This window comes from Trachypithecus francoisi, unplaced genomic scaffold (genome assembly GCF_009764315.1).
Source record: "Trachypithecus francoisi isolate TF-2019V2 unplaced genomic scaffold, Tfra_2.0 Lachesis_group13, whole genome shotgun sequence".
Taxonomy (NCBI): Eukaryota; Metazoa; Chordata; class Mammalia; order Primates; family Cercopithecidae; genus Trachypithecus; species Trachypithecus francoisi.
The window spans coordinates 99,074,664-99,101,997 of NW_022681458.1; the positions used below are offsets into that span (position 1 = coordinate 99,074,664).

Here is a 27,334-nt window from a genome sequence, read left to right on the forward strand (position 1 = left end):
TCTCAAACTTCACAGTTATTGACAAAGGAATGATTAGAATTATTAATAAAGCATTATGTATGGTAATTGGAAAGTAACGCCACTGGCCAATAATAAGGTACCAGTTTTGTAAATGATAGTATATTCGTATAGTGGAATATTAATTCTACAGCCCTTAAATATTATGTCTGTAAGAATTTAAAGACTTGGAAATTCATTTACAAGAATGTTAAGTAAAAATTATATTATGAAAATAATGTGTGTAGTACAATCTCAGTTGTATAAAATGTGTTTGCATGTATAGGAAAAAAACTGGGGTAAGAGATATTCAAAATGAACAAATTGTTACATATCATTTGTAGAATTATAAGTGATGTTTTTCTTTTCTATTTCTGTATTTCTGAATTATCCTATAATGAAAATACATTACTTTTATAAGAAGGAAAAATACACATTATTAATGAAGTCGAGCTGAGGGATTTTATATATTGTAATGGGCAGAGTAGATATTGTATATGATCTTGAGAGGACAGTAATATAAGGATACATCTAAAACCCATGCAATCAAAGATCTGTTTTTCATTATAATGTGCATACACAATATAACTGAAGACCATTGAAGCAAAAACAAAATAAGAAATCCAAGTTATAACAGAGGTATAAGAACACAGATATTTTAGAAATTGTAATTTAAGGAAACAATCCATTTGAGCAGCAACAACAAAAAAAACTAAGCTCAGCAAAGCCTCTCATTGTCTAATAAAAATGGGTTAAATCTGTGATCCATAAGAAATAATATTTAGATACTGAAGTACTGAAAGATGAAATGATCTGATATCTGGAATTTGCTTTAAAATATTACAGCAAAAAATTTTTTTAAAAAATTAAGTGGGAGAGATAGGTGAACCAACTTTGGCAAAACTACTGATAGATGCCGAAGTTGTGTATATTATGCTGTCAGTTTTTGTGTATACTTGAACATTTCCATAGTAGAAAATAAACAAATTGTCACTAATTTATATAGTTCTAAGACAATGCCTCTCAACCATGGCTGCACATAGATATCCTTGGGAGCTTTAAAAACTACTGATGCTTGGACCATTAAATGGTCTTGGGTATGCCTTAGGCATTAGGATTTTCTAAACCTCTCAGATGATTCTAATGTGTAGCTCACATTGACAACTAAAGTTCTAAGAGGAAACTGCTAGGTATATCTTTATTGTAAGGGACATTGAACCTAATGGATTTTTATAGCATTTATTAAAAAAAAATAAGTTTTACATTGTGTTGGCTCATGGATCATCCCTCAGTAAAAAGTGAGACTAGCCTAATTTTTTTTTAATAAAAATAATTCTACTGAGAACGATAATAGAATAGTGTTAGGTACATAGCTTAATGGTTTTTTCACTTAACGATGAAGTTTCAGTGATTCTGAGGAATGAATAACTAAGATGTTCCTTTCACGTATGAGTTAGCAAGAAGCCTAAGATGTACAGACAGGATAGTTTTTAAAAATAATTTAACATTTTATAACTTTCTTAAAGTAATTCTTGCTCATTTTCAACAACTAAAAAGGATATGTAGAGAAAAAAGAAAATAATCAGCCAAGGCTCCATTATTCATGGTAAATACTAATAACCTTTTATAGTACTTGATTTCAAATTTATTTAAACCTTTTATTGTAAAAATTTCAAACATAAATATATAGAAGTATCATAATCTCTATGTACTGATTATCTTCAATAATTATCAACCTATGACCAATCTTATTTCTTCTGTATCCTTGTCCCATTTTATTCCCCCTCCAAATTATTTTGAAGCAAATCTTCTATCATTTCATCTATAAATATTTTAGTACATATTAGAGAAAATAATCTTCAGGTCATTAACACTTATCTGAAGTCTCAGTATTCTATGTTGACTGAAAGGAGATCCATATGCTATAGCTCCCAATTCTCTGCTTGCCAAAGATGGTGTTGGTTTATAAAAGTAAAGAGTCTGGCTTACATCCTTGAGCTGCAGAAGGATCTGCTGGCAGGGCCAAGACATTTCTCAGAAAGTAACTCCATCAGTTTAGATGATGAAATAAGTAGTTGACTGAAGTCTAAGAAACCCAGAGTTCTACCCATTAAACAGGCCTTAATTTGGACGATATGGAGGATTAGAATTACCTAATGTTTTGCTTGATTAACCTACATTACTCTCCATTGTCATTTTGTTTAGAGCCAGGTAGTTTCCCTAAGGATTTGGCAGATTGAGTTAGTTGTGGCGAGTTTTGGTAAAATTATCAGGAAGGCAATATGTTAGAAAGGAGTTGAAGACAGGAAAGTTTTTTAAGAAGATACTCAATCTTTGTGGCCTGAGCTGATAAAAATCCAGGGTTGGAGGGTAGGAGAAAAGACAAACTGTAGCATCTTTATTATAGTAAAAATTTGCATGACTTATCCCTAACATATGGTAGAGGGTGAAGTTGAAAAGGGAAGAAAATGAATTTGTTCAATATTAATGTATTAGTCTTTTCTCACACTGCTATGAAGAAATCCCCAAGGCTGGGTAATTTAGAAGGGAAAGTGATTTAATTAACTCACAGTTCCACATTGCTAGGGAGACCTCAGGAAACTTATAATTATGGCAGAAGGCAAAGGAGAAACAGTCACCTTCTTCACAGGGCGGCAGGAAGGAGTAAGTGCAAGCAGAGGAAATGCCAGATACTCATAAAACCATCAGATCTCCTTGGACTCACTCATTACCACGAGAACAGCATGAGGGAATCACCCCCATGATTCAGTTAGCTCCACCTGGTCCCACCCTTGACACGTGGGGATTATGAGGATTACAATTCAAGGTGAGATTTGGGTGGGGACATGGAGCCAAACTATATCAATTAGTATACTGGATTTAAAGTAATAACACGGCATCCAAGTAGTTACTTCTGGTTGGCCACTGGAAATAGAAGACTAGTATTCGGGTGATGTGTAAAAGCTGGAGATCTACATTTGAAGTTTTTTCATGAAGCTAAGCGGATGATTGAGTTTTCATAAGGAATATTTGTTTAAGGAGAAGAGTGTGTGGCTAAAGATAAACCCTTCTAATAGTTCCATTGGATGGGAATAGGAATATAAAGGCATCAATCTATAATAAATTAATACTTACCAAACATCTGTGTCACAGGCATTTTGCACGGAAAAGGGAATGAGAGCATACTGAATTGAATCCTTTAACACAAAAGGAATGCTAAGCAGAGATAATATACAAAGATTCATGAAAGTAGAAACTTGAAAAAATGAATCATGGTACCCAGGGCAGGAGGCCTTAAGTTTTTTGGTACTATGAGTTTCCCCAGAGAATAGAATGGAGTGGTATTTTATGCAGAGGAAGAGACACAGACACATGTGCTTGGGGCAGTGGTGAGAGTCTGGTGTGGCTGAAACAAAGGTTATAGAGTGAAGAGAATGAAGGGGATTTGGTTCTGATATGCAGGATCTAGGAACTCATTTGTTGAGTCTGAAGAATGTTAGAATCGTTATTGAAATAGAAGACAAAATCAACAGTTTGAGTTTAACGTGAATAAATAGAACAAGAAATAATGGCAAATTCGTGGATTTTCGATTCTGTCAAGCAAATACTATCACAATAATGTGAGGTATATTTTACTGGTATTTATATTCATTTTGATTTTGAAATTTGATAAAATGACAATGTGACCAAACTTAAGTTGCCAGAGATTGTATGTATATATGTGTATGTGTGTGTGCATGCTTTCATTTGCTCAACATATTAATTGTTAAGAGCCAGGTACTGAGGTTACAAAGATGAGTAAGATAATGCTCTACCTTCAATACCTTTGTCGATTAATTGAAAATGGATAATAAGTGTTTATGTATACTAGTTGGGTAAGTACAAAGATATGGGAACACCCAAGAGAATATGTAATCCAACTTGGATGTCAGTGGAGGGACCTGGAAAGCCTTCTTGCAGGGGTGATGACAACCAATTCTTAAATGATGCAGACGAATTGGTGGTTGGGTTGATTTGAGGGAAGCGTGCATGGAATAGTGGCATACTATTCAAATTAGATAGCAGTAGCATGGAGATAAAAGCCAACCTGGTGTGTATACCGTATGGGAATCATAGTCATAGACATTTCATTATACTTGAAGCTCCAGTTGTGAAATAGATGAGGCAGGAGATAAGCTTGTAGAGCTAGGTAGAGGCCAGCACAGGTTGACATTTCACAAACTTAACTTAAGGGACTAGGTTTTATACAGGAGAGTGACCTGGCCAGATCTGCATGCTAGATGCATGGTTCTGTAGCAAGATGTGGGATAAACTTGTTGGGAAGATAGACTTCGAAATAAGATTAGTTAGGTGTTTTTTGCAGCAGTCCAGGCTTCATTGTATAAAAGGTTATGAATAAGGGTGAAGTTGAAGGGACATATTTGAGAAATATTTAGGAAGTAAAGTACATAGGATTCATTAATAGGTTCTTAATGGAAATTTAGGGAGAGTGAGTCAAAGGAGATGACTCTCAGGTTTCTGGTTTGGTAGATGGTTGTGCCTGCAGCTGCAACAATAAATTCAGCAGAAGAGCATATTTATTGAATTAGATGAAGAATTCTGTTTTGGGCCTTTTGTATTTAAGCTGCCAGTAGGCTATTTAAGTGAATGTTTCCAACAGTTGAATATCTGAAGATTGGATGAGAAGTCTAGGTTTGAAATCCAGATGTGGGAGCCATGAGCATGTAAATAATAGTGAAAGCCTAAGAGTGAGCATTCTTTTTAGTGTCAGAATTATGTTCATAATGGTAATGAATATGCCAAGTATGTACTGAGAAAACTTTACCCAGGAATCAAAATTTGAAATGAACTCTACTTAGCCTTGCCTAACTTTTTATTTATTTTTGAGACAATCTCCCTCTGTTACCCAGAGCGTGAGTGCAGTGGCGCGATCTCGGCTCACTGCAACCTCTGCCTCCTGGGTTCAAGCGGTTCTCCAGCCTCAGCCTCTTGAGTAGCTGGGACTACAGGCATGTGTCACCATGCCCGGCTAATGTTTGTATTTTTTAGTAGAGATAGTGTTTCATCATGTTGGCCTGTATGGTCTCGATCTCTTGACCTCGTGATCCACTCGCCTTGGCCTACCAAAGTGCTGGGATTGCAGGCATGAGCCACCGCACCTGGCCAACCTTGCCTAACTTGCTTAATTTTGAACAGAAACCATTAACAAAGTGAACTATGAACCCAATCAAAGTCTTTTTAAAACATCATATATTTTTCCAAAAAATTTAATTGTAGCACCAAAGCAGCATATCAAAATATCATTTGAACTGAATCAATAGATCATCTATTAGAATTCTTAGAATTGGGTGACTAGTGTATACAGGACACTGTAGTCAGTTCAGGACTTCAAAGGCAGTCTGTATAATTTTGGCAATAATAATAATTTCATTTTTTCTTTTCTCAAGTCAAGCACAAGTGATCTAGGGAGAAAAATTACTTCCAAATGAGCTTACAGTTGCCAGCAATCCAAAATTTAACCAAATCGGATCATTGCACACTGCACTGTGTTTGGAAAAAAGACTGACAGAATGTTCTTTCAATAGATTCTAAGGTATAGGAATTACTTAACTGCAGTGGCTCTGGAAAATGGTTATTGCGTAAAGATCTGGAATAATTAAGTCAAATGCTGTTCATGTGTAGAAGAGTTTTCTAATAATGATTTTGGTAAGTAACATTTTGTATGATGAAAACAAAAATAGTAAAAGTAGAAACTATAGAATGGCAAATAAAACAATTCTCAGGTATTGCAACATTTTGAAATTTGATTCATCATTTAATTTGGATTTCATTGCCAAAACAATTGAATAATAATGGTAAATAGTCTCAAAATGCTTATATCATGCCTACAAGGTACCAAGCAGTGGTCTAAGCACCTTACACATCTCACACCACCCTAAGAGGAGTACTCTCATAGGCCCATTTATCACATGAGGAAATAGAGACAAACAGAAGGCCAAAAACAAAAACAAAAAACAAATCTTGGCTAGGTGCAGTGGCTTACACCTGTAATCCCAGCACTTTGGGAGGCTGAGGCGGGCAGATCACCTGAGGTCAGGAGTTCGAGACCAGCCTGGCCAATATGGTAAAACCCCATCTCTAATAAAAATACAAAAATTAGCCAGGCGTGGTGGTGCACACTTGTGGTCCTAGCTACTTGGGAGACTGAGGCAGGAGAATTGCTTGAACTCAGGAGGTGGAGGTGCAGTGAGCCCAGATTGTGTCACTGCACTCCAGCCTGATGACAGAACAATACTCTGTCTCAAACAAACGAACAAACTTTCCCTAAATTGCATAGCTAGTAGTTGGCAAAGCAGGCAGTCTTCCCTTAGAATCTGTGGTAGACCTGGGTAGTCTGCCTTCATAGTCCATAGTACACCCAGGTGGCCTGCCTTTGGAGTACATGACCTTAACCACAGTTCTAGTTTAAACATTAATGAAGGCAGTTGTTAAATAGTATATCTGTGCATTATGGGGTTTTAAACAAATATGGAGATGACATGATTTTTGCCCTTTAAAACCAGTCTCTGGCACTGTTTCCTAGATAATTTGCATTGTATGCACACCACCATGATTCCTTTGATTTAACTTTTTCCTACTACTGTGAAAAGGCAGTGTTAGCATATATTCCTTATGTGTTTAAAAATAAAGGGATTTTTATAAAAAGAAAACTTGAGATGATCTCCTTAGTTTATGGATAAATTAGATGTAGGGATTACAAACTTTAGGAGATTTTATAAGGACTTCAGTATGTAAAAACCTATGTGCATACCTTGCTCTTTACCAAAGAAATATCTTGTAAGTAGAAATTACTTTAAATCAAATAATTCAAAAGGTAATAGGCATGCTTACTATTACAGGTTTTATTGTCAATACTTTTTATTTTTTAAATTTAAAAAGTAATATATAATTATACAATAGAACTTTGGAGATAAAATATGAAAATTCATAAACCCAGAAGCTGTACTAACCTGTTTTACTTTCTTATGGTCTTTTCCTATGTATCTAGTCTTATATTGCTTTAATAATAGTAGATTTATAATTTTGTACTTTAAGCAATTTTAAATTTATTGTTAATATTATTTGAGATCTTTTTTGGGTAAAAATAAATACAATAAAATTTTGTCTTTTGGATAAATCCACATTTTCATATTCCGGGTTTGTTTTGTAGTCTATACCAAGTACACAAATTATAATTCAGTAACAGTTTTGTATTATTCTATTTACTGCTGTCTCTTCACCCTCTTTTTGTTTCTGTGCCTTTGGCTTTCCCTAACTGGGCACAGTCAGGTCCACTGATGCCCCCTACCTGCAAGCTTAGTCTTGCACAGTACCTGAGCCATTCTTACCTGAGTCAGCTGATAGACACATCCTTAGCTTCAAACCCACACCTACTCATTCATGTGACTTACAGTGTTATCCATCCAAGACCTGGGATTCATCCGCACAGCTCTTTGGGCTCCTGCATTCTTCCAGCTGACCGTTCACCCTCAGATCTCTGTTGTTGCCAGTTGCCATGAGATCAGCCCTAGGCCTTTACTTTGCTGCTCTTTCCTTTATCTCTCCTCACCTTTCATCTGCCACCTTTAGCTGACTTGGCCAGGTTTTTTTCTCTTTGTTTTTTCCCCCTGATTATTCTGCTTTATTCTATAGGCACCTTATGGGGCTTTGATACCTCTTCCTTAGTTTCTGCCAGTTGTATCCACTGCATAATCCCAGTCAAGCTTGACATCTGTACAAGATTTTCCAGAGTCACCTCCTAAATTCTGAATGAGACTTCTTGAAATCTTTACTCTTCTGCTTTATTCATTGAATTTAACCAGCATCTTGCCCAAGTTATGCTCTTTTGATCTAGGTTTTTCAATTGGCCCCCTGTCTTTTTTGATGGCAGGTGTTGTAGGTGGTACTGTTTCCTTTGAAGTATACTTGATTCTGGAACCAGGTCTCAGCCTCATTTGCAAAGGCCTGAAAACACCAAGGACAGTATCAGCATAGTTTCTCCTGAAGGCACATTACTGTATAAGAATCAGGAGAGTAAAATAAAAATTTTAATGCATGTAGTTTCTCTTCTAAATTCACTCACCAATTTTTGTTAGATCTATTCAGATCCTTTTTACAGCTAAACCATTTATCACTTGAAGCAAAAGGAGCAACTGTCTGTGCCACGTCCAAATGTCTTTGTACTATGAAAACTTGAGATGCAATGCATGTTGTGTCTAGGCTTAACATGACTGTAACACATGAAATAAGAGTCCATCAATACAAACTCAATTAAAACTGGAGTTGCATAAATAGAATCTATGATAAGCTGTCTTTGCCTTACCCCATTTATTCTACTTATTGATGAATTTTCATAACTTACTCCTTGAATAAATTATCCAAGAATTAGCCTGTGATTTTCTTTACATACTTCTTCTTATTTGTACACAGGTATTGCCATAATAAAATCTTATAGTTATTGCTGTTTTTTACTACTTACTTGGGCTGGATTTTAAAATAATGATTATGTTTTTACTCTCCATTTGGACTGGATTTTTCATATACAATTAATATTAAAATGGAACAACATTGCCAAGTCTACTGTTAAAAAGGACTCAATCATTCTTTCATTTTTCTTCAACTGTAGGGACATTCATATCCTTTCCTCCCTAGTCATACATGTAACTGGTCCTATCAGTAACATGATTAGATCACAAAACTTCTTTCTGCTAAGATATCAAATTTGGGCATTCACATTTAATTTTAACCTTCTGACATTATGCGGTTCTTTTTCTCTCTGGCTTCTCTGTGGAATAATGTGGCATGGCCAGTTTCTTACAAGATGCAGGTGGCTGGGGAGGTTCTGCAACAGGGACTGGAACAAGACAGCCACAGTGAATTGACTCTAGTAAATATACCATTTCCATTGTATACAATTGTGATGTCCAAGTGATCTGATGATATGAGTCATAATCATAGGAAGCTTTTGGTCATAAATAAATCCAAGAAAGAAGTAATGAAAGATCCCAACTAGTAGAACATGACAATGGAGTGTCTGTTTAATCATTAAGTGTAGATAGGCTGGTACTTGATTTCAGTATGATCCCTTCAGACCAAATGTTACCTGTTCTTTCGTGCCGTACTCAGATGTCCCAAATTATTATCACTCTTATGACTGACTAACATAGAGGATTTCCAGCATTTTCTTGGGTTGCATGGAGTTGTCTCAGGGATTTCCACATATTAATATATACAAAGGGCATGTTGTCAATGGAAGTGAAAAGAGGTTAAGTTAGATGAACATCCAGACCATCTATTCCTGCTTTACTCAAGGACATTTTTGTGTATTTTACATACCAGTAATGTGTAAGAATTCATTCTGAGAAATGTAGCTGCCTTAAAAAAGTCCGAGAGCTATTACATCTGTCTGTCACAGATAGACACAATTTGGTGCTGTCTCCCTTCTAGCTGTTGATATGACAGCTATTCATTGAATACCTGTTGACTGCCAGGCCCTGTAATGCTTTGCTAGGCATCTTGGTTATCTACTGAGGTATTGAATAATCACTGCTTTACTAAAGTCTTAGGTTTTCCCCCTGGTTCTGTGCACAATTTACTTATGTTTTCTTTCCACATTTTCTTGATAATCTTATAACTTCAAAGTGACTTCTATACCAAAAGTTCCAAAATCTGTCTCCATTCTCACTCTGCCACGTAATACTCATATGAGGTTTGATAAGTCATCCTTTCTGAGCCTCAGTTTTCTTGCTTGTACAACTGATGTAATTACCAACACTAGAAGGATAAGAAGAGAGTGAAAGGTACAAGCTTATATAAGTATAAAGGATAATATTATTTTTATTGCTGTAATCAGTAACTTTAGGACCATATTTCAACATTTTTGTAGGAAATACTTGTTTGTACAGACCCTGATACCTTAAACTTAATATTTACTAAATAGTGTTCAGTCATTCTTTTTTCTTGCGTGAGACACTGTCCTTGATTTTATATTTTAATTAATGGCATGATCTTTCCAATAGTCATTACATTTTAAAATCTTGAAGGCACTTTTTTAGTCCCTTCTCCTCCTCTAGAGGAGAAATGTTACCACATTTCTTCAGGCTTTCTTTGCAACTTGTCTGTATTGCTCTAATCATCTCATAACTGGTCCCTTTGTCTTTAGTCTTTACTTCTGCTGTTATGAGTTTTTGGTTTTGTTTTTGTTATTTTTGCCTTTTGTTTCTCTACTTCTAAAAACATATAGCCTGAAACTTCAGCATCCCCGCACTGTGTACACATTGGCCCACTTGTCAGACCCGCATTCAAGGTCCTATACTTAATCTGCCTTTGCAGCTTTTCTTATTACAACTTTTCATTACAACTTTTTCATGAGCCTACCCTTCAGCCAACGTTTTTGTTTTCAAACTGAATATTGACCACTTTTATTTCTGGATCTTTCTATAGTCTCTCTATCTGGAATGTCTTCTCTGTTGAAAAACTACAGATCCAGTCCGGCCTATTGAAAATGCCCCCTCCATGAAAGTATTTGTAATATTCCCCAAACACTTGTGACTATGACTCTTCTATTCTGAACTATCTCACTATTTTTTACTTTATCTCAGCTATTCCATGCTTGTATAATACCTTAGTAATTGCACAAAATACACTTAACTGTTTCTTTAGTTGAACTTGATTGTTGTGTATCTGTTTCTTTGCATTTGTGAGCCATATTTGAATCAGTCTCAGCCCCATGAAGAGAAAGTGGTTGGTGACAGTAATGTAATTTCATCTTACAGTTTATGTCCTACCATGTTGCAAGTACAAGAAGGAAAAGTGGCTCCCAACCAGCTTTACACTATTGAAAATATGGGGGACCGTTTTAACACTGCTTTTTTCCTTGATAACATGCAGGAATATGTGTTGAAAGAATTATTTCGGGCATTTTTATTTATATCCATGTTAAAATATAGTTAAATGAAAGTACTTTCCAATCAGAAACTAAAATTTTATAGAACAAGTAAATTTACTTACTCCTAGGAAGATGTCTCACCTGTTCTTGTCTTGATTAATCTTCAAAGGGATTATTTTTTATTATTTGTTGTTTGTGCATCACTATTTTAAGGCATTAAGCTCTGTATCAAATCCGTTTTGTATTACTGCAAATCAACCAATCTTTTGCTACTTTAATATTGTCAGCTATTCACTCTTTATTGTTATTTTAAATGCCAGAAAGTAAAATGCAAAAACCCCACCCTATATTAATGTAATTTTATGGTTAAGATTTTACATTCAAAAGAGTCCAGAAATTCAAAGTTATAGTTCCCAGAAGAATCCTAATTCAGTCATATTGCATAAACTGATATTGAGGCTGAAATGTATTATCATTACAGTAATGCAAAATACCTATATATGCATAAGGGCACAGTTATAGTTGCTGAGGGAATCATAATTTTGGATTTTCTGACTTTTTTTGCACATACAATTTCAACCATAATGTTGTTAATGCAGGTTTTTTCATTGACTCTGAAGTAATATATCTGTTGCAATGTTTATTTTAAAAATAAGTTTTCATTGGCTCCATTTTTTTTCTTCTGTATGTCAATAAACCTATGCTTATAAAGATCTGATGTCCCTACAAAGACAACTACCTAAGGAATATTTCTGTGTAAAAATAGTTTTTAGCCTCGTGTATGCTGATATTCTCTCTGCCTTTCTCTCTCACACACACATCCACACACAGCCTCACACACTTAAGTTACATTCTGGCACATTATAGAAGCAGGTAGCATATCCACTACCTGCTGTTGAAAGTGTTGACGATACTGAATTATTTATTCTATCTTCTACACTATCCAAAATCGTTTTGGGTTCGTTGACACATTTTGGTCTCTTCCATATGGATACTTCATGGTGGCAGAGTTGCCAGATGCTCAGGTTTTGTGACAGTCTTAGTTTTTCAAGGACTGTTGGAATATTCTTGGGAGAATCTCGCCTTGTTACTGATTCCTATGGAGTGGTAAAATACTAACATTTCTTTGTAAGTGTTTTTCAAGACAAGGAGGTATTATAAAAAAGTTACTAGAATGTCCCATCTGAGTGTATTTAACTTTGGGAACCTAGTAAGGGAGGAATTTATCATGAAATTCATTTACAATGAGTTGGCATCATCTTAACAAGGAGTAATAATAGCAGCATATATAAATGTGGAGATTAAACAAACATGGTGATATTTCAACATTTGAAATATCAGATATTTGACTCTCACAGAACGTCAGCCATTTATCTATATTTCAGCTGCCAAAATGCAAAGATAAAGAGCAGGATGCCATCTAGTTTATTTTTTTACTCCTTATCAATTAGACAGAATCTTGCGTGTAATATATAGATACCATATAGCTACCATATATATACCATTCATACATATTGTTATATATGTGTTATGCGTATGTGTTTATATGTTAAGTATTTGCTTAATTGAATAGAATGTGGATATTTGTGATCTCAAGTATTTGCCTTTTGTGTTCAGTATGAATAGAAACTCCATAATCTCTTCCCTTTCCAATCCCTGCCTTTAACACAAAAATAATTGGACATTCTGCTCATCTTTTAATAGCCATCGCAAGTGTTTTCTCCTTTTCTAAAGCCTTATCTGGCTTTCCTGGGCCATATCTGAGGTCCCCTTCTCACTTCACTCATGGCGTTCTATGTATTTCTTGGCATTTCTTGACCATTGTTATGTACAAGTAGAGAAAAAGGAAGGAAGGGACAGCTGTGAGTCAGAAGGGAAGCCTCCATTCCATGGCCTATGTGTAAATGTCTGTTATGGCTGACAGAGGCTTTTGATCGCCATTATGTGATCTGTGACATGTGATCTTCAGATATGTGACCCTCAGACATGTGACCCTCAAATGTAGGCAATAGAAAATTCAGATATCATTAAGAGTCAGGTAGATATCTGTATTAGTCTCTACTGCATATTCATACCAAAAGTTTAAGTACTTTGTCTACGTTGTGTGGAGAGAAGGGATGAAACAGAAAATAAACACTGTAAATACAGTTTTCCAAACTTTTTTCTTGGTGAGTAGACTTTCCCCCATTTAACTAGAGAGCGTTTTCATTGAAACATTTAACTTTAAGAAGTTGCTTTTACTATTGGAATTATGAGGCCAGGCTCACAAGCAGCAACTGTGACTTTTCTTTTTATTACTGATTTCACACTGGTTCTATTTTTGACTCTTACTGGCTAACCTAGGGCAGATGACCTGATTTTCTGTTCTTCAGTCACCTGGTAAAGAAGTGTGGCCTAGGAAATTTTAAGTTTCTTCTTACTATAGTGTTTGATGAGTCCCACATATCATGTTTTATGCTAGGTGAGATCAAGAGAAGTGTGTCTCAGAAAGTTACCATGTGATATAGGTTGTGTTGAATGACTCCATACTTCATTTCAGATAATCTAATATAATTAGATAAGTTGTATATATACATATATATAATATACATATAGATGTACATACACATATATAAAAAACTTAAAGAGGGCAGTTGTGATCAAGGGAAGCATTTTTTTTTTTTTTGAAAAACAATGTTTTTGTGAAATTTATGTACAGAATTTTTTTAATTTTCGTTTTACTCTATTTGATCTTTGAAAAAGTAGCTTTCAAATGTTTCCCCTCTGTGATATATGGGGTAATTAATATTAAAATGAGAATTTTTACACACAGGACTTAGCAAATCAGTGTTTATGAAAAGTTTTACCTTTAAAATAAGTGTATAAAGGACCAGGACTCAGTCCTCAGACTCACCTTTGAATTCTTTTTCTGTTGCAGATGTAGAACATTATTAAACATTTCACTCTCTCTCAAACATTTCCTGAATGCCTACTGTGCGTAGTACATTTTGTTGGTTTTGACGTTTATAGTTAATTATTCAGTGGTACCCTTGTAATTAAATAGCAAAACATTGAGGATACTAAGTTATTTGTGGGGAGGTATTTCTCCAAATGGTATATTAAGCACCATATTTAAGCAGGATTTCAAAGAACCGTCTTGGACTTGCCAAAACAAACATTGGAGGAATAATCAAAACCCAGACATAATTTATATGAGAAGCATAACAAATCAAATGATAAAACAACTCAGTAGAGTAAAGCAAACTGGGAAGCAAACTTGAAGCAAATACTTGTAAGCGCCGAAAAATTTAGATGTTATTACTGATTACTGAAAGATATATACTAAAATATATACTGAAAGGATATATTTTATTTTGATAGTTTTATCAGTAGATAGGACTCAGTAAAAATAGCAAGTCCCTGTATTTTTCCTGGTTAGCTTGTTATTTGGGCACAAAATACTTTTTTTTTTTTGATGGTTGTCAGGAACAGCTTAGTTGTCAAGAAGCAGATATTATTGTTATTGTTATAATTACTTTGATTATTACAGTTTCATAATACTCAAGCCTAAATCATGATACTTTCCAAAAGCCACTCTGTACTTGCCTGTGGTTTGTTTCTCAGGCTTGTGCCTCAAGTGAGTTTTCTGTATCTACTTGCGGGATAGTGCTCTGGCGTGACTGGTCAGTATGTCCTTAAATGTATATAATTTTAGACTACACTGATAGGGTCGGATTGCGGTGATGATAGGACTTACATCCATTACCTTGGGTCTCCAGTCTTCAAACTTTATAGTATTTAGAAAGGAACTCCAGAGACTCATGAGTGGCATGAAATAAAGGGCAAAGAACATTCCAATATAAAATGATATGCTGCTTTTAAGGAATAGTCTTGTACGATAGATTAATCATAAGATGGATTATAAATATTTCACATACTAATTATATTAGTTTATGGTGATAAAACACCATATGAAGTGTTCCCAGCACACTCAGCAAGTTAGATGCTCTTTGCATGTTAATTGACTTACTTCTTCAAGGCTAATGATCATGAATCCCTGAAGATGACAAAAATTATTACCGTGATATTGTACATTCCTGATCTTTGTACCAGGTTGACATCTACCTTTCCTCTTGAGTTCCTTTTCTTTGGATCCTGTCTTGAATACTTTACGATGGTAAAGCAGAGACCAGTGCCTGAAATATTATTAGGGACTCCAGGAAAAACTAATGAGCTCAATAAAAAATGACATCAAATAACACATCTTAGAATTGTGTTGGGTGCTCACATCCATGGGGCATGGGGAATGTAAGCACCCATGGGCATGGATGCTTCCCAGCTTCTTGTAGTGGTAGGAGTGAATATCATAATGAATACTTCCGTATAAACGGAAAGATAACCAGTTTTATTTTCTCACAGTGATTGAGGGAATGAATGATCCATTCACTCCATTTACTCATTCACTTATTTAAAAATATTTAAGCACGTGGGTAGGATGGGGAACAAGGAAGATGTAGGACCTGGCCTGATGAAACTTTAAACTCCAGATTGATAGCTGCCAAGTTAGGGAACCTATAGTACACTAAAGAAAAGAAGAGCAGATCTAATTTATCTTATCAAGGAATACATACTTTAGTGGGAAGAAACAGGATAATATATTAAATATTGGAGAACCACATAGAAGAGTTATATAAAATTATATAACAGACCAGATTTTTAACAAACATATTTGGTGACCAGGCAAGTTCTTTATTTAAATCAACTCTCCAATGTATTTCCTGTCATTAGCCTATTGTCTATAATCTTTAGTTACCTACTGGGCACTCTACTTATATTCAGTGTTTGTAAAACACGTCTCTTTATTTCCCCTCTACTCCAAACCATGATTTTTTTTTTTTCTCTTGTGTTAAGGAGTATTACACCATCACTGTCTGATTATGTAAGCTAGAAACCTTTAGCTTCTTCCTTTTAATAACCAAGCCAGACATTTCTTTCATCACACTTAATGTTAGCCACTCTCTCTATTCCAGTGCCCTGACCTCCTCCTTGTTATTCCAGGAGCTCGTGTTATTTAGGATGCTTCCTAGAGTGCCTCTCCCTAGGAAAGCCTTCACTGATGGTCATTACCTCTTCACAGTTTGTATAGAGCAGTCTGGCCACTCAGTAAATATGTGATGGATAAAGGGATAAAATAGAACTATTCACTTTAGTATAGTTGTCCTTCATACCATTTATATTCTTTTATATTTCCAGCACAGATTCTAATAAGTACAATTAACACAAAAGCACTGAACCACACTCTAATCTTAAGATGATTCAAAATCAGTGTGGAATAAGTGAAAAAGTAGAGGCTTTAGGCTGAGATCAACTGGAATTTGAAACTCATCTTTACCTCTTAGTAACTGCTGTTGTCTCAGCATTTAACCAAACCTCTTGTGCTTTAATTTCTTAACCAGTAAAATGAGGATAATAAGACATATCTCTTAGGGTGGTGGTAGTGATGTGTGTAGAGAACCTTGCATTATACATGGTTCTCTATCTTCCTTTAAAATATTACCATCAACGTTACAATATTATAGTGATTTAAGGATTCCATTATCAAAAAGTGATCATGGAAAGCCATGGATTTAAATCAACTGTTTTTTGTTTGTTTGTTTTGAGACAGAGTCTCACTCTGTCACCCAGGCTGGAGTACAGTGGCGCGATCTCAGCTCACTGCAAGCTCCGCCTCCCAGGTTCATGCCATTCTCCTGCCTCAGCCTCCCGAGTAGCTGGGACTACAGGCACCCACCACCACGCCTGGCTAATTTTTCATATTTTTAGTAGAGACGGTGTTTCACCGTGTTAGCCAGGATGTTCTCAATCTCCTGACCTCATGACCCACCCGCCTTGGCCTCCCAAAGTGGTGGGATTACAGGTGTGAGCCAACACGCCTGGCCTAAAGGAACTGGTTTTGTATCTTCTGTATTTGGTTATATTTAGAGTAATCTTCCTTATTTTGAGAGTAATAGTGATTGATAGTGGTACTTTATTTGTTTCTTTATCTTCTCATTTTACAACCATCTTTTTCTTGTCCAGTAAACATTAAAAACTGAGTTAATTAAGAATAAGAAAAAAATAAATGATTGTTAGTATAATGATGAACATGCAATGAGTCACCAAATTACTGACAGATAAAAGTACAAACTTCTTATCCTGCGTCTGGATACTTTTGGGTCTGCGGAAGACCACTGTTCCAGTTTTATTTGATTATTCATTTTTTTCCAAACACTAACTGTTAGCCCTCTCTAATTCAAATAGCACTGATCCCTTTAGTCTCAAGAACTCAGGACCCAGGCCTCTTCTGCCACCCCTGATAATTCTGAGACTTTATGGTTTTTCACTGCTCTTAGTTCTCTTTTCTTCCTCTGAATGGCCGTAGCACTTAGTGCCTCTACCTTCATTCATAATCAATCTCACATTGCTTTGTGACATTTCTTGTGCAGGAGAGAGCAATTACTTATCTTTTTTATTGTTATTTAATATTTCCTGTATTTATGGCTTATTTCACCAATTATATTGTCCGTTCTTTTAGAACGGGGTGATATCTTGTACTTCTTAAATTGCCAAGTCAAAAGATTTTACAGTGTTCTGATTTGTTGACTTATTGATAGAATGTCTAAAAACAGATGTATCTACAAATGTTGCGGTTCATATTACCTTGGACCTTTTAAGAATACTCTTAATAATGGACTCCAGTCCCAAAAGAAATAAACAGGTACATTAAAAAATGTTTAAATGTATGCAATAAAAATTTCAATGTATCTATAGATTTTTAAAAATAGTAGGCTCACCCTCTCTTCTTGTCTCTTCCTTTCTTGTTAGAAACGTAATTACAAAGTTTTTTTTATGAATTAGGCACTGTGCCAGATACTAAGAGTTAAAAGACTCAGCATTTGCAGAAATAATTTAAGAGACACCTGAATTTAAGTGACACCTTTAGCTAAAGAAGCCCAATAGGCATTATGGAATTTGTTTCCTTAAACATCCATAAGACAGTTCAGAGTGCTGATGATTGATTGCAGCAAGGATAGATGTTAAGAAAACAGCCTTATGTTGGAGATACTGCTCAGTGGCAGCTAGTGCCTGCAGTCTTTGATTCCCTACCTTCTTGACAAGTGTTCTGTATACAGTGCTTTTTTGCATACAGTACACTCCTGGTCATCGTGATAAGCACAGGAAAGGAAAATTACATGGTGGAAAAAAGTAAAACTGCCCGATTGATGCCACACGATGAGACAGCTTTTCGAAAACTGGATATTCTATTTATAAACAGCCTGTAAATTGCCACCACAAGAACCTGGGAGATTAAATGACTGTATTTCCTTTTCCTTTAGATAAGACTTCCATCTTATATTTTTGATTGTTTCAGCAAAGGGAAACATTTTGTTAGGCAGTGTTCTTGAAAGTTTTTGAATATCCATAGCATTTCAACATGCAGTAGAAATGGTCCAATTAAGATTAAGTAGCTGACAACTAAAGCAAATTATGTTAAAATGAATTTTGTATATTGATGGTTAATGAATATTAGAACTCAGTTATCTCTCTACACAAGTTTTATGAATTAAAAAATATGTTGAAACCAAAGACTTTTGAAATGCTTGGGAGTAATTTTCATTTATGTATGTATGTATCATTGAGCTTCTGTTGTAATTAAAACTCTGTCAAGGTGCTTTGAAAGTGATAAAGGGAAGAAAGCAATAGCAGTCCTCTCTTTCACTTCTCATATCCAATTTTATCAGCAAACCCTGACAATTATCAGTACACCCAGTCAGGCCACTTGGTAACACCCTCACAATATTAGCATCTTAGCCCAAGACAGTGTCATTTTTTTTCTCTTCTTGCTGTCTTCTTCCACTCATGACTCCTTGCAGTCTGCTTTCCATATGGTAGTCAGTAAAGTTTTCTGGTATTAAAAACTAATTTTAAAATGTATGAATTCTATAAACAAAAGTAATATAAGAGGATTAATACAAAGAAGATTTCAAAACTTTATGGATGTAAGTATAAAAATCATGCCCTAGGCCGGGCGCAGTGTCTCACGCCTATAATCCCAGCACTTTGGGAGGCCGAGGTGGGTGGATCATGAGGTCAGGAGATCGAGACCATCCTGGTTAACACGGTGAAACCCCGTCTCTACTAAAAATACAAAAAATTAGCCAGGAGTGGTGGTGGGTGCCTGTCGTCCCAGCTACTCAGGAGGCTGAGGCAGGAGAATGGCATGAACCCAGGAGGCGGAGCTTGCAGTGAGTGGCGATCATGCCACTGCGCTCCAGTCTGGGCCACAGAGCGAGACTCTGTCTCTAAAAAAAACAAAACAAAACAAAAAAAAAACAAAATAATTCATGCCCTAGTTGGAGATATTATGACATACCATATCATGAAATGTAATAAAAAATCATATCTTTTAGAAATAATTTTTAACATGGTAAAACAACATGGTGTTGAAACCAAGAAATGAAACTACAATAATGTATTTCTGTTACAACATGGAAAGAATAAAAGAAAATATACCTAATGTACATATAAGATTTTGTCACTTCCTTACTTAAAATCCTTCCGTCTCTTCCTATCTTACCACAAAACCAAAAGTATTTTCATGTCTTACTTTTGAATCTTCATTCTTATTTTTGGCCACTCTCCCATTGGCTCCAACCTCCTTGGTCTTCATTCACTTCCTCAACCTGTCATTTTTCTTCTTGCCTCAGCTACTTTGTTTTCCATTTTATGTCTGTAATTTAGCATAGTGCCTTGCGAATAATAGGTGCTCAGCACATGCTTAGAGCACCAAAATGCAAATAGTAGCTGTCTCTCTTTGGAATAGTTATGGGTGATATTCACTTTATTTTTTTATTTTGCTTAAAACAGTTTCTGTAGTGAACGTGTACTTTCTAGTTCTCAGAAGGAAAAGAAAAAGTAATGCCATTCCAGAATTGGAGAGCTGAGTAGGTGAAATTCTTCTAGGCAGGAGCAACATGGAAATTAGGTTATCGGCCGGGCGCGGTAGCTCAAGCCTGTAATCCCAGCACTTTGGGAGGCCGAGACGGGCGGATCACGATGTCAGGAGATCGAGACCATCCTGGCTAACCTGGTGAAACCCTGTCTCTACTAAAAAATACAAAAAACTAGCCGGGCGAGGTGGCGGGCACCTGTAGTCCCAGCTACTCGGGAGGCTGAGGCAGGAGAATGGCGTAAACCCGGGAGGAGGAGCTTGCCGTGAGCTGAGACTGCGCCACTGCACTGCAGCCTGGGCGACAGAGCGAGACTCCGTCTCAAAAAAAAAAAAGAAAGAAAGAAAAGAAATTACGTTATCATAAGCAGGTCAAGGATCTGTTCAGGAAAATCAGTTAAGCAGGTAATTATATTCAGGTAACATGGGTGTCAGGTTAGGGAAGGCTGGTTCATCCAGAGCTGTGCTTTCCAATACAGTAGCCACTAACCACATATGGCTAGTGGATTTAAATTTAAATTTAATCAAATTAAATTTAAAAGTTAGTTCCTCAGGAGTACTAGCTACATTTCAAGTGCTCGATAGCCATATGTAGCTAGTCATATGTGGACAGTACAGATATAGAACATTTTCATCATCATAGAAAATACTGCATCACAGAAAATACAGGATCTAGGATCCTAGAAAGTAGGTATCAAGGAACAAGAACCCACGAGAAACAATGAAAGAACCGAGGCTTAGGTAATGAGTCTTAGCAACATGAATCTAGACCAGGAGTTTAGGTATTGAGCAAAGTGACAAAGCTGGAAGAATTTACTCTTTTGTCAAAGGCCTCCTGAAGCCATGCAAGAAACTGTGTATGAGTGGTAGGTAACACAGCCCAAACTGGCATCTGTGTTAAATTGTATACTCTATCTCATTATGTCATAAATGGTTTCAGGAGAGGAGGGGGGGCCTATTGAAAAGATTTCATGAGGCAAGAGTGAGATGACCTAGCCCATGAAGAATCGTTACTAAAATGTATGGGCAGTGGCTGGAATATTGAATGCTTGCCCTCTGTTAACTCATTTCACTTCCCTTCTGTACCATTCAAGATATAAAAGTGTGTATCTTGATGGTGATGGTCACACTACTACTGTCCTTAGGTATATTTCAGCTTTTCTTTTTACATATTAAGTAAATAGGGTAAAAGGCAAACAACTGATTTATTCAAACAGAGCAGAAAAGAAGAAAATCTTTAATCTCGAATTTCATTGTGTTTCACTGTTTTGGATTCCTTAAAGGTATATGACTTGAAATGTAGATACAATGTATATTGGAAGCAATCGAAACATGTATACAGGTCCTATTCCCAAATACATGGAATGGTGTTAATGTGCTTGCAGCAGAGAGCCATTTTGGTTAGACGATTATAGTAGCAGCTTACTTGTACTTTTGGTGAAATGGTAAGCTAATGATGTAGCCGTTAATTTGAATTTAGCAGACATTTTAAATATAGGTTTCTCTTACAGAGACAAAAGTTGCAATTTAAAGCTCTTTGGTGGTCTAAAAACAGCTTAATTCTGTAGTGGCATGGTAATAAGTACTAATCCAGCTTATACAGTGATTGTAGTATGTCATGTTTGTGAAAGATTGCTCAACTGCTTTCTCTGGGTTTTATGTTAATTTAAAAATATTAAACATAAAACCTTATAACATCTTCATGCTGAGATAAACTGTTCAATTTAACTTGTGCTCAAGCAGCAGCTGTCAGGAATTACCTTGTTTCTTGTGGTTTTTGCTATCACCTTGTGTCCTTTCCTGCTGGAGACACACTGTGGGATGATAAAGTGCACCTTGTTAGGATTTATTGCTTAAATAATACCTGAGGCAAGATGAGCATTGGTAGCCCAGGGATTAGCTGCTGATCAAGTGATGTCATTCACTGTATTATAATCAACTTTTAAAAATTGATAGTTAATTTTGATTTATTAAATTTTGTATTGCCTATGGATCGCCTACATTCCCTCTGTGGGCATATTCATTACTTCTTTTTGGGTGTTGTTGAGCTAAATATTTGAGAAATTGCTTATTGACCACCTTACCATTTTACAAGCAAGAAAAGCAAAGAGAAATGATGGAGATAATTTCCACTATTTAAAACTAGTGAGGGATATTTCAAGATTAGTTATACAAATACAATGAGTTTTCTTTTAATGATTAAACAAACTGAAAGGAGTGTTGGCATGGGCAGTCTCAAATGGTGAATATTATGAAAATTATTGTTGTTGGCCAGGCGCGATGGCTCACGCCTGTAATCCCGGCACTTTTGGAGGCCGAGGCGGGCGGATCACGAGGTCAGGAGATTGAGACCATCCTGGCTAACATTGTGAAACGCTGTCTCTACTAAAAATACAAAAAATTAGCTGCGCGTGGTGGCAGGCACCTGTAGTCCCAGCTACTTGGGAGGCTGAGGCAGGAGAATGGTGTGAACCCAGGAGGTGGAGCTTGCAGGGAGCCGAGATGGTGTCACTGCACTCCAGCCTGGGCAACTAGCGAGACTCCGTCTCAAAAAAAAAAAAAAATATTGTTATTTCTCATATGAATATATTGCCTTCTTTTATTTGGAAGGTTTTCTTTGGAAGGCTGGTTGGATTCTTTGGTTATGGATAAGCTGGTGGGTAGGGGGACATGTGGTAGAAATAGAGTGAAGGGCTCCTCTTGGTTAAACATTAGCTATAGATGATCCACCCTGAGGGTAATCCTCATGTAGAAATTAACAGTTGGAATATGGCTAGAAATACAGATATGATGGGTTTATTGTTTATGGAAAACATAATTTTTTTCTTCTACTTACTGCCATTTAATGCCTATTACTTCAAATGTGTAATTTTATAAATGTATAACTTACCCAAAATTTGCAGTAGGACAATGTCTTGCTCCATGAAATCTTTTTATTAGACTCTCCCCCTCCCCTGAAGCTATGAATTACTACACACCTATTCACATAGATTAATCAATTGTTAATATGTTTGCACATTTTTATTTTTCTCTCTCTGTAAATATATACATATTAATATTTATTATTAGCAGTAGCATTTTGGCTGAACTATTTAATAATTAATTGCAGACATCATGGCATTTCACATCTAAATAATTTTGTTTTGTTTTGTTTTGTTTTGTTTTGTTTTGTTTTTTTAAGAGAGGAGTCTCGCTCTGTCCCCCAGGCTGGAGTGCAGTGGCTGGATCTCAGCTCACTGCAAGCTCTGCCTCCTGGGTTCACGCCATTCTCCTGCCTCAGCCTCCCGAGTAGCTGGGACTACAGGCGCCCGCCACCTCGCCCGGCTAGTTTTTTTTTTTTTTGCATTTTTTAGTAGAGACGGGGCTTCACCATGTTAGCCAGGATGGTCTTGATCTCCTGACCTCGTGATCCGCCCGTCTCGGCCTCCCAAAGTGCTGGGATTACAGGCTTGAGCCATCGTGCCCGGCACATCTAAATAATTTTGTTTTGTTTTGTTTTGTTTTGTTTTGTTTTGTTTTTTTAAGAGAGGAGTCTCGCTCTGTCCCCCAGGCTGGAGTGCAGTGGCTGGATCTCAGCTCACTGCAAGCTCTGCCTCCTGGGTTCACGCCATTCTCCTGCCTCAGCCTCCCGAGTAGCTGGGACTACAGGCGCCCGCCACCTCGCCCGGCTAGTTTTTTTTTTTTTTTGCATTTTTTAGTAGAGACGGGGCTTCACCATGTTAGCCAGGATGGTCTTGATCTCCTGACCTCGTGATCCGCCCGTCTCGGCCTCCCAAAGTGCTGGGATTACAGGCTTGAGCCATCGTGCCCGGCACATCTAAATAATTTGACATGAATCTCCTAAGAGTAAGATTATTCTCCTACATAACTGCAATAAAATTATTGTATTTAATAAATTAAAGATTGACAAAAACTTGTAGTCTTATATTCAGCCCGTATTCAAATTTTTCTTATTGTCCTAATAATGTCCTTACTAGGTGTTCTTTCCCCTTCCAGTATCCAGTGAAGGATCACTTACTGGATTTTGTTTTGGGTGTCTATTTCCTTTAATCTAGATTTTTTTCTTTTATGACATGGCATTTTTAGAGATCCAGTGAATTATTTTGCAGAATATTTGTCTGGTTATTCCTTACCAAATTCAGATTAGGCATTTTTGGCAGGAGTACTACAGTGATGATTTGTATCTTTCTCAATGTATCACATTTAGAAATACAGGATATCACTTTGTCCCATTATTGGTCATAGAAAGTTTGATCACTTGGTTATATTGATTTCTACCAGATTTCCCCATCATAAAAGGTATATTTTTGTAATTAATAACTCATACGAAGGCTACTTTTAATGCATTTTTCTGCTTTGTGTGTGAAAAAAATTGTGCTTGCCCAGGTGATAATGATTAAGAATGGGCTTCATTGCTTCCAGTAGTAGTATGTATGGTCAGGGATGGGGATAGTAACAAAGAATAGAAGGATAGGAGGAAAGATTACTCCGTAACTAGACCTACAAGTTGCCATGTATTCCCTTTTAAGGAAAATATTGTTTGAAATTAATATTTTGTTGTTTTGTCTGCCGAAGATGAGATTTTTAGGTAAGCAAGTATCTTCATGTTTCAGAATTTTCAATATAAGTTTTAGAGAGGCTTATATGTGATAGTGGTAGGGGGAATATGTTTGGACAAAATAGGACATTGTTTGGCTATAATTTTTTTTTATTTGGGTATAGATAAACAAGTTTAAAAAAAAATGCATCTCCTTGGTAAGATTTTTTTTCCCTTAAAGAGATAAATTATAACATTAATATAGCTATGTAGGTTTGAAGAGAGATTGCTGGCTTTTGGTCTTATATGCCTCTTTTAGCCCATGAAGAAGACACTTGAATTCCTACTTGTGATATATGTACTTATTATGTAATCATTCTTCTTATGTGAAAGGCTAGTGCAGCAGATCATATAAACACCTGAAGTTAGCCATTTGGCCTGTCAGCAAGGGAGGATTTATAGTAGTTGTAATCATGGTAATAACAAGGATGATATTTTGTATTTATTAAGTACAGAAAAAATCACTTGCAATGTAAGTGGTCCGCAACCAATTCATATCTGTGGTGTAATGAAAAGCAGTTTGAGCTCTTAGAAGACCAGCAGTTTCTCTGCTTTGCCACTTTCTACCAGTGTGAGCCTAGAAAAAACTCTTAACCTTCTTGAACCTGATTTTTTAGAATGGGAATTAAAGCTATAAAGGTCAAATTATGTTACATTATATTATAAAGGTAGCATTCTATCAAAATTGTGCCATCTAAATGTCCTCAGCTGCTCAAGACCTGTACTTTGTCCCTCTTTTGTGTCCATATGCAATAGGCACCTCATTAGGGAAACATTTCCAGGTTGTCCCAGACAATTATAATTGCTTTCTGTTTGTTTCTCTAATGTTTTGTGTATGTCTCTATTACAGGCAGCATTTATCCTGCTGAGCTGTCTTGTTCATCTTTTCTGTTCTTTCTCGTTAGACCCTGGCACGTAGTAGGCATTTAGTAAATATCTGTGGAATGAGAGAGTAAATTGACACTTTTTTTCATTTATAAACATGGATAGGCAAGCTTTCAGTTTCCCTTTTTCCCTAAAGATAAGGAATCAGCCTTTCATCAAATTTTTATATTTGTGCTGTATTAAGGGATTTTACAGATCGTGCATCTGGTACCATTAGCAGTCCAGTAATGGAGAAGAAAAGATGTTTTTAAAAATACAAGTATTGTAAGATACTTTACAAGTGAGGGGAGGGTAAGAAAACATGCCAAGAGAAAAAGACCATACTAGATAAGCCTATTGCATAAATCAAAAGGGTTTATGTCATAACATGAACGTGTGCCATTCCTGCTCATACATTGAATTTCAGTAGTTGGTTGCATAAAGAAGGAAAGTGTAATGAAACTGGCAAGCAAAGTATTCCCCAGTCAGCCTTATCTTTGTTCCATTTGTCCTTCAGATAGAGCTTTTCTTGCCTTTTTCAATAAAATCCATCCAGCTTTTTTTTTTTTTTAAACATTTCTCAGTAACTGCACTGAGAAGACCAGTGAGATTCAGGGACTTTATAGTTCTAAGCAGCTGCTTTTTAAGAGATCAAAACTTAGAATGCTGCTACATGGTATTAAGGCTCAACTATTGATGTGTCACTATAGGGGATGTGTTTTTCTTGGGGTGGGAAGAGGAAAGAGGAGAGAAGAGCAAAGCATGACCCCTTCAAACATACCTGGGACAGTAAACCCCAATTTTTTTGTTTCCTAGGACCCTCTTTGCAAGTTCAGTGCTTAACCTGACCGAACTGGCTGCCCTTCGGCCTGACCTTGGGAAACTGAAAACGATTCTGTATTTTCACGAGAACCAGTTGATATATCCTATCAAGAAGTGTCAGGAGAGGGATTTCCAGTATGGATACAACCAAATTCTTTCATGGTAGGTATGCATTGTATCATTGTATTTGGCCCTTTGCTACCTTTTTCTTTGTAGGTGGTTACATTTTAAATCTGGAGACCTACTACTGTACACCTTTTTAAAAAACACCACATAAGGTAGGTACAGATATTTAAACAATTCTTCCTTCTGCAGCATATGTAAGTTCACCACTAATCATTTTATAAAAATACATATATGTAACAATCTAATTATATGTTGAGCTAATTACCTGTTTTTCACAACATTCAAAATAGAATTAAAAGGTTGGCAGGGACCTTCACCCCTTGATTTCATGATCTATTGCTTAAGGCATTTAGAAAGTACAGTTAGTCAACTCTTACTTACTAATCATGGTCACTGTATACAGCTAAAATCAAAATAGAGTTTTACAGAAAAATAAAAATTAAAGCATAATGGAGCAACCTGGGGTTTTGCCTCCCTCGCCTTTTTTTTTTATTGTAAGACAGAGACGACTATGGAAAATGAATCTTTAGGTAGTGCTTTCTTTTTTCCCTCATTGAGTCTTCTGAAATGGCACAGCCTTAAAATACCATGACATTTTAAAGGTGATGGTCCTTCTCTGTTGTTACTTCGACAAAGTGTATCTCCTGAAGCTTAGTTAATGAAAGAAGTTAATAACAAATTCTGAAATGGCTTTGCTATTGGATCCTATTCACATAACGGCAACAGTCAAACGGAATCTGTTTTTCAGTGATTTTGTACATTTTATTCATCTTTATTAACAGCTATTAGCAGCTGGGTTTGATGATGTGTTTATACAGACCCCCAACTCTTGCAAGAATGTTTCATAGTTTAGTTGACATAGAAAAACGCTATATAGTAATAATTCTGTGTTGTGTGCATTTTGTGAATGTTTTCCTACAATCATTTTTACAAGCTGCTTCAATTGTGAAGTAGCAGTGCTATCAAAATAGAGTGGAACTGCTTCATGTCAAATGTCTCATAAAAAAAAAGCAGCCGTTTTAAAATTTCATAA

General features: G+C 36.1%; 1 protein-coding gene across 14 annotated transcripts in view; it reads left to right on the top strand.

Moving 5' to 3' along the window:
- GTDC1 (glycosyltransferase like domain containing 1) overlaps positions 1 to 27,334 on the top strand; it is a 403,927-nt gene that overhangs the window by 174,354 nt on the left and 202,239 nt on the right. For all 14 annotated transcript variants that reach the window (XM_033231599.1, XM_033231600.1, XM_033231598.1 and 11 more), the window contains one exon: positions 26,170 to 26,337. In XM_033231599.1, the coding sequence (XP_033087490.1) occupies positions 26,170 to 26,337 (168 nt within the window). The remainder of the gene's footprint in view (positions 1 to 26,169; positions 26,338 to 27,334) is intronic.